The 9,131-nt window shown below is 40.9% G+C and overlaps 1 protein-coding gene across 2 annotated transcripts in view; it reads left to right on the top strand.

The window, feature by feature from the left end:
- The first annotated feature begins 1,293 nt into the window (after positions 1-1,293).
- Positions 1,294-9,131, top strand: part of meak7 (MTOR associated protein, eak-7 homolog) — a 23,915-nt gene continuing 16,077 nt past the window's right edge. For both annotated transcript variants that reach the window (XM_088298487.1, XM_088298488.1), the window contains exons 1-4: positions 1,294-1,388; positions 2,859-3,065; positions 3,298-3,549; positions 3,625-3,769. In XM_088298487.1, coding sequence (XP_088154613.1) covers positions 2,895-3,065; positions 3,298-3,549; positions 3,625-3,769 — 568 coding nt within the window. In that variant the 5' untranslated portion in view covers positions 1,294-1,388; positions 2,859-2,894. The remainder of the gene's footprint in view (positions 1,389-2,858; positions 3,066-3,297; positions 3,550-3,624; positions 3,770-9,131) is intronic.

The raw sequence follows: 9,131 nt of genomic DNA on the forward strand, positions 1-9,131 counted from the left end.
TAACTCCCGACCTGACATGGAAGGGTTAACAAATCGAGATTCTCGTTTACGGAAATGATAAGGGGATGTAGGTCTGGCTTTAGGCAACAGTGGCCTGGACAGGGATGCAGTATCCTATCCCAGCTATCTTCGGGCAGTTGGCACACACTGAACTGAATACCAACCAATTGCAGGGCACACATAGAAAAACAACCAACCATGCTCACACTCATATCTAGGGGCAATTTAGAGTGTCCATTGTCCAACATGTGTCAACCTACATGCATGTTTTTGGAATGTGGGAGGAAACCGGAGTACCCCGAGGAAACCCACACAGGCACGGGGAGAACATACAAACTCCACACAGGAAGGTCAGAGCACCCACAACCTCTGCACTGTGAGGGCATCGTGCTAACCAGGGGTCCACCGTGCCGACTACCTTTATTATTATTATCCATCCATCCATCTTCTGTACCGCTTCTCCTCACTAGGGCCACACAGGATGGTCGGAGTCTGGATCGAACCAACGCCCGATGCTGTCTCTCACTGTGAGGCCATCGTGCTAACCAGTCGGCCACCGCGCCGCCTATTATTATTAATTATTATTATTATTATTATTATTATTATTATTATTATTATTATTATTATTATTATTATTATTATTATTATTATTATTATTTCTTTGTCAGAGGGTTACCAATCATTTTCTCCACGTGTAGTTAGTGTTTGTGGAATTAGGCTGGATATTGAGCATTACAGTTGAATATTGCCATCGCCTGGTCAGGAGGAGAAATGGTGTCAGTGGCAACTTCCGGGAATCGAATACAAATATAGGAGCCGCATTTCGATTTGTGTCAAGAATAAATAAATTAGAATTGAAAATATAAAATCAAACAGTTTTTGGACTTTTCCTTACTTGTTCTAGACAAACTAGAAAATTAAGCTGTCTTTAAATTTTGGTATTTCTATTTTAAAATGAAAATCAAATAACCATTCTTGATGTCTGCTTCTAAATATAATATACAACGACCAAAAGAGACACGGATCCATCAGTCAGTCTGTGGTTCAATTTTAATATTAAAATCTAATTGTCATTTTATACATGTATGCATCTATGTATGCTTTGCTTTTGTTCATAAATATATCTTACATAAATGCAGTTTCATTTCAATTACAAAGTAACTAAATAATGAAAGCGTACATTTACATAAACGTTCTTCTGTTTCGCCCGTTGCTCTTCGGAAAAAACGATTCATTGATCCCACCTACCTTCTTCATTGACCAATCACAAAAAAATCTGGTCGTCATTCAACAAATGACTGGCTGCTATTCGTGTCATGTTCCGCAGTGTCCGGAAGTGTGTGTGTCTCTGAAAGAACGAGGTGACAGTTTCTATTGGCAAATAAAAGGTTAGTGTGTTTTTGTCGTGCGTCTCGTGTTGTCTAAAACCTTGCTGTTTTTTCGCTTGGAAAGTATGTGCCGTGATACAAAAGGCGTCCATGAGCCGCTGCATAATTGTCTCAGTTGTCTCAGGAGCTTCCCTGTCTCATTTACCTGTGTAGTGTGCTCCGAGGATAGAGGTATCTGTTGGCGTCGAACGCATTATCGTTGATGTTGCTGTTGTATTTTAAATCTCCTAGCCAGCGAATTAAAATTGGTGTAGGGCGGGCCGATCTTGGGTGTGAATGGCGCAGGACAAGACGTGACATCTTAAATCGCGATTCTTCTGTTATTGTAATTTCTTGTATATGTGTAAGTATGTGTTCCTCCTCTAATAGTAATTAGTGATGGGTCCAGCGACACTGAGGCGTCGATGCGCGCGCCGAGCTTCCAGGGCAAACCCCGTGTCCGTGCGCGTACCTGCTTTAAGAAAGTCACGTGACCACTACCAGAATCGTGTTGACACACCGGTCGCGCGCCAAGCTGTGTTCATAAGGAGGAAGCGCATCTGTCAACAGGATGGACGCTCGAAACAAGCATCGAGTTATTGGCGCGTTACTTTGCATTAAATATCCGCAAGATGGAAGACGTCACTGTTGATGCGCACTCAGAGGTGCAACGCTATATGTCAGCAGGACACGTTGCACGTACGGAAGACCCGCTCTTATACTGGAAGTCCATGGAGGCAACATTCCCTCATCTATTTATATTAGCCACACAGGCGTTGTGCACCCCGGCCTCTTCAGTGCCTTGTGAGAGGATCTTCTCAAAGGCGGGGGAAATTGCCTCAAAAAAAGAAATAGACTGAATAACAAAACGCTGGAGAAACTAATTTTTTGGAATAAAAATCTTTAATTACAATGAGTCCGTTGTCATTCACAACACTTTTACTTGGGCATTCAGACAGATGTTCACTTAATTGATCAACTGCGTCTCGAATATCAAAGATTTCTTTTGTGAAATTGCGTGTATGTAAAAATAATGTGAAAGCAAATGCCTAATCAGAATCAGAAATCCCTTTGTCATTGTACTCAAGTGTGCAACGAGATTAGAGAGCTCCCCTCTCCAGTGCAATACAACAATAATTCAGTTAAATATATAAATTAGATAAGAGAATAATTAGTGCGATGGAAAGTAATACGAAATAGGATATATAAAAACACATCACGTCGCTAATCAATGGAATTGGATAAAATTAGTTTGACAGATCAGTATCAGATGACCCTGTCAAATGTTTCCTGCAAGTCCACCAGGTGTCAGTATTCAGCAACACAATGTCAATACATTGTGTCACTGTGTCGAAACGATACAGGATGCCTCATCTACCCATCACTACTAGTAATCTAGAAATCTATAATCTAGAAACATGTAAACAGAGGTGTGAGGACTACAGAGCTCTCAATTAAAATGAGATTCAACCAAAATATTTTTTTACCCAGCTCTGTATAAACATGATTCCACGAATGTGATGTACGATGGGCAACACTGAGAGTGTGGTGGTGCAGAAGCGACTGGCCCGTTTCCGTCCTGAAGATCGGCCAGTGATTGAGGGAGTGTTTGACTGCCTTCAGAGGAATGTTGTGGTCCCTGCAGGAGCCAAAAAGAAAACACCTACAGGGAATACGCTCACCTTTGAGATGCTGCAGGTAGTACTATTCATATGAAACTAATTTTTAAATGGTCTTTCACTTGTATAGCACCTTTCCACCTATTAAGGCCCTCAAAGCGTTTTAATGTTGATCTTTGCAGCTATCCCACAAAACAAAATATATTTCTAAGTCTTTATAAATCAGAATAGCGTTGCATAAATATAATTTTATTTAGTTATTTTTTTAAACTGTATATTCACATGCAATATCTGATCATTCTGTGTTCCAGTCCTCCATGAGCATGCTGGCACCAAGCTCCATGGTAAGGAGAACATACCAATGCATGTGTAGTATTGACTTTGAAACCAAAGCAGCTGGCAAGGCCAGTGCATCTGCTGCCTCAGGAGTGTGTCGCGAGCAGTTGGTCATCTTCCTTGCAGACACCCTGCAGGGTACTGCAGAAGAACGAGCTCCTCTAGTTATGGCTATGTCCCTGGGTGGAGCATGCTCCAAGATTGTCACCTATGAGCAAGTAACAGATGTGAGGAAAGGGTCCATAGAAATATTTGGTAATTGTTTTCCATCCATCCATCTGAGAAATGTTTTCTTTTCATAGTTCTTACAGGACCTGATCTCCACTGTAATTCAGATTCTAGTCTATAAAGGACTCCTTCAGGGGTGGAAACCAGACAAAATGGGTGATGGCTCCCATTGTGTTAAAGTCTTGGCAGAGCAAATGTGTTCAGAACTGAAGCCCACAGGTAAAATAATGACAGTTACAGTATGTGGTTTTAAAGACGCTGCAGGAGTGTTTAGATGCCACAAGACTGTTTTTTATGTTTTTAATGTTACACATTATTTCATGAAGGCCTTTACATATTATTCTTCACCATTAACTATTATTATTATTGAAGGGTGATACTTTCACACCTATGCTATTCTACAGTCTTAACTTTATTATTGTTTGAAGGCTGAGGCCTCCACACATTCATTATTCAACACCAGTAATCATCAATTTTTTTCCTCACACCTTTTTTTGACTGCTTACTCCTTCCACATTTTCAAATGATTATCACCATTCCATTCAATATTCCCCAAAAAATCATGATAGGTCTGCTTCTGTTTTTTTTTCCCCATTCCAAAAATTCACAGTTTCCCCAAAATTTCAATTCACAGATACACAATTTGAAATTTTCACAATAATTTTCACAATTTACATCCCCCCCCCAAAAGCATTCATATAATGTACGTGAGTCGCCTCGATCCCTACATATATTCACTAATTCACCAAATTCCCATTCCGTAACACTAAAAAGATTTATGCTATTCAGGGCATTTGGCAAACCCTGAATTTCTCGGCTGCGGGCAACCCCAGTGGCGTGGCCATCTTGGACAGAACATTAGCCACGCCTCACATTTTTGCCACCAGGTACCCCCAGTGGGGTACCCCATTTCATTGCACTCAAAACATTTATGCTATTCAGGACATTTGGCACACCCCGCATTCTCACCCCCAGGCACCACCGACTTGTATATGAATGGACGAACAATGGCGCTCACTCGCCGTCGGGAGAAGTGAATCCACTGCCATCTCAAGTTTCCATTCCATTAACCCGTCTAACTTAAGTATATTGATTTCTCCATGGTGTTCAGTGTGTTTCTGTCTTTACGGCACACAATGATGGCATACAATTGTATCGTTCAGTCTGGTAGAAGCCTACATGCACATTTCTCACTGTAAGAATGTTTTAAAATTTCTCTTGTAAGGTATATGTCTGAGTACTACTCAAAGATTTGTCTGCATCATGTTGTCAGAACCATCGACACTGACATTAAAGCAAAGCACATAAGGACAATTCGTTGCAAAATGTAAACCTACATTCTGTCAGTCACAATTCACGAAAATAAGATAATGTAGTCTGAATGGTCGATGCAAAACGTGAAGTTGAATGTTTTTGAGAGGCTATTTTTACTCCAAAAAGGGATCCTAGCATAAAACACGCACCGATAACAGTGCTTTAAGTGAAAAAAAAAAAACTGAAGTTGTCATTAACAATGATAATTTAAGATGGCTGCCCTGTGGCCACAAGGGGCCTATTGATAGTCCATTCATATGTAAGTCTGTGCCAGGCACCCCCTGTGGGTCGGCCATCTTGGACAGGGACATTAAGCACAAGCCACATTCTCGACCCCAGTCAAGTTCAAAATGTCAAGTGACCTCGCTGTTGAATTCCCTTTCCTAAAATATATTTCTTTTAAAAGTGGTGCGGTGTCAGCAAAATTTGGGATATGGTGGTTGTAGATCATAATGAACAAGTTTTGTCCAATTGTGAGATGGTCGGGTCAATTCCACCGGGCCTGCCTGTTTTGTTCCTTGGTCTTCACGATGTTATTTAATCCCTAACATTGTTTTAAGAGACCTCGGAGACCAACAGGTGCATTTACACTGAGACAAGATTACATATAGGTGAACTCAATTTATCGTCATCATCAGTCAATTAAGTCAACATTGGGTCAATCAATTAAGTCAACATTGGGTCAATCAAAAACTCTCTGGAGTTAGGTGCCTGCATTTCAGTTATTTATTATATCAGGAAAAAAACAGCCCAATTGTCCTTATGAGTGTACCCGGCCTCAGGTGGGGCAATCGGTCCATAAGACAACTATTAATCACACACTGCACAATTATGGCCTTTATGGGACTGTGGAAGGAAGCCATTTTTCAAAGAAAACCATAAAAAGTCCTCAAGCCACACCAGAGACACATCAAACGTGGAAGAAGATGATCTGGTCAGATGAGTCAATCATTAGCGCTTGTTACGTTAAAAATATTATTGCATGGCTTGGGAACTTGTTGCGCTTTTGACGGTTGTACTAACAGCAGAGTGAGCGGCAGAGCAGAAGAACCTGAATCTGTGACTATAGGAGTAATGTTTTGAACTGGCTGCCTGGACAAGGAGACATTGTCATTGTAATTTGCTAAAGTGGGAGACACAACCTCAATATTTTGAATTTTATGAAACGTAAAGCGTTTTTGTCAGTACGCTGAGTAGTGAGCACGTCAAACACCGGTGCTCGAGGGTTGCTTTTCTGCATGTTTTTTCTCTCCCTGCTTTAACACACCTGATTCAAATGATCAGCTCATCAGCAAGTTATGGAGGAGCCTGATAACAATTCTGATCATTTGAATCAGGTGTGTTCACCAGGGAGAGATGAAAAACATGCAAGATAATGTTATGGTCATAAAAGTAAAAATATCGGGCTGATTGTTGTAATATTTGCAGTGGGTGGTTGAAGTTGAAATACTGTCACGGGAGAATCACACCTAATGTGGTGGAGTGACCCTCGCCATGACAAGTAGGAAATTCAGAGACAATAGACACGGATACCAAGGGGCAAGAATCTGGCCAGGAGAGATGAAACCTCAGCGATCAGGTCTGATCTCTGAAGCTTCCGACACTCCCCGGACCTTTTATTGAGAATCACAGGTTATCTCACAATATTACGATCAGTACAGAAATCGATACAGGTTTACAGAACAGTATCAAAGGCATGTTTATTCTGGTCACAGCTGTTGTTTATCCTGCCCACATCCGCACCCCTTTCATGTTTATTTAGAGTGGAGTTTGTTCGGTTGCCTCGACTTGGGTGCAGGTGGCTATGTTCTGTTCCCAGAATTGTCAGTTAATGTGTGAACCAAGATTAGCAACAAAACCTATACCATATAGTTAATGTTGTGCAGTGTGATATTAAACTTATTTCTACATTACATTTGTTAACATAATTGTTCCTATAATATTTTTCACACATACCTCGAATTGTTCACGAACTTTGAAGGTTGATTGCAGTTTTATGACATTGAGCAACATGAAGCTTGTTTACTTTAAGCGTCCTGGTCATGTGGTTTCTTACAATGGGAAGTAGGAGTTTTGGCCGGGTCTTGCGTCTGCTTTAAGCAGTGCTTCTCAATTATTTTCCGTCACCCCCCCCCCCACCAAGAAGAAAACAATTCACCCCCCCCCACCATTTTTTTTTACATTTTGTACTAATGTACATTTCCTTTGTATATTGATGTTAGATTATGTCAATAATCCCTTAATAAATCCCTTAGCAAAGCTAAATTGCTAAGAAATATAATTTGGAGAACTATTATTGTGAGGATCTCGACACTCAGTACTCTGTGGTGCACATATTGATGACATGATAAATATTTACTATATGTTTGACATCGAACCTCTTTGTGGTGATGACATCATCCGTTTTTGTGTTCCAGCCTGAAAGCATCTGCTAAATAGCTAACGTAGCCGTCGTCTTATTTTATGTTTCGATACGTAGTGATTGCAATACATTTCTGTTCATTGGTGCTGTCTCTCCGCCCAAACGCAGTTCGAGTCAGACTTCTGTTAAAAGTCGAGCATACATCGAAGCACTTATTACTCTGTAATTAATTTTAGCGATTAGCACGCTTTGCGGCCCCTCGTTCGCCTCCTCGTTTAGAAGGCTACTTGATAGTGGGGTTGTTTATTTGTCATCACGCAGCTCGCTGCTACTGCTGCTGTGCACAGACTTAGACATAGTAGAAATAAAGCTCACACTGCTGCGACGCAGACTTAGATATAGTAGAAATAAAGCTTATACTGCTGCGACACAAGATAGCTTGGAGGCTAGAATTCAAGTTGCGCCGAAACAAATTACTTCCGGGACAACGAGCGGCAGGGTAACGCTTTTGTTTTTTAATCACTACTGCGTGACCAACTGCGTAAACTCAGGGCACAAACCGCAGCGTTGACTATCTCAAATTTGCGTTGCGGTCCCAAAACGATCGTTTAGCCGTACTATCGTACGGCAGAAAAAAAGCACGTACCCCAAGGTCACACGCGCCCCCCTCAGTATCGCACCGCACCCCCCCAGGGGGCCCCACTATTTGAGAATCCCTGGCTTTAAGATAAATAAGACTGTATCCATCCTCGTTTAACAAAATGGAACCAAGTTTATTTACCTGACGTCACTGATCCGCAGCCGAGCTGTTGAGATTGCTCATTATCTCGTCTGAAGTGACAGAGTTTGGAAAGTAGTTAGACGTGACTGTACCTTGAAGCTGGCCTCATTTTTATTTCATCCTTCATCCAAGCGTTTTCGTTTATAAACTGCAAAGACTGGCTTTCCCACATTGTTAATGTCTGTAATTGTCATAGAAAGTGGACGAGCACAAACAATTTCCATGTAAACAACGCTGGTTTTGCTGTACCGGAAGTCACACATCTATTTCACGCTAAGATTCATCGGCCATAGAAATTAGGTGGATAGCTATTTTATGATGATGATGATGATTATTTTCTGGGCTCGAGCAACGATCACTTCTCTGTTGAAGAATCACATTTTTGAGGAATTAAACATGAACAAACACTCACCAAATTTTGCCTGGCGAAAAATGCGATATTTTAAAGTCGGCATACACAAATACAAAAAATATCGGTCTTTAGCGCCCCCTACAGAGGTTTCATGGAGCCCTGTCCAAGTATGTTTAACCTATGACTACGAAAATTGGGAGGCACGTACACTGAGACGTACAACACCTGGAACAACAGGGAAAAATGTTTTAAGTTTTTAACATGCTATACGACGTTGGTGCGGCATCACATTTTGCTTTTTAAAAATTCATAAGCAATGAAGCATTTTCGGCTGTCCGTTTTACCAAGAGCTTGAAAAATTGGAAGGCCTATGTATCAGTAGAGGACATATTTTCACAAACTCCTCCTAGAAATTTGATCGGATCGTTTTCAAATTTTTGGTGTTGCTTCTAAGCATGTTTAAGATGTTATTGGAAGCTTTTTATTTCATCACACACTGTTGCCATGACAATGCACTATTTTCATGATGTTTTTGAGGGTCTCAATCTGGTTGAAAACTCATGAAACGTTTCACACACATCAGACATGGCATAAAAATAAATCCGGTTGCGATTTCTTGTGTTTGTTTAAAAAATGTCTCTATAGCACCCTCTAAACATTTTTAATGAAGCATTTCCAGGTTTTACCTTGATCTGTGAAAATTTGGAAGCATATGTAACAGCCCAAGACCTACAAAAAAGATCATATGCTAAACCTTACGGGAAGTCCGCCA

This window comes from Idiotropiscis lumnitzeri, chromosome 6 (assembly GCF_059441095.1).
Source record: "Idiotropiscis lumnitzeri isolate Australia: NSW breed Sydney's pygmy pipehorse chromosome 6, RoL_Ilum_1.0, whole genome shotgun sequence".
Lineage (NCBI taxonomy): Eukaryota > Metazoa > Chordata > Actinopteri > Syngnathiformes > Syngnathidae > Idiotropiscis > Idiotropiscis lumnitzeri.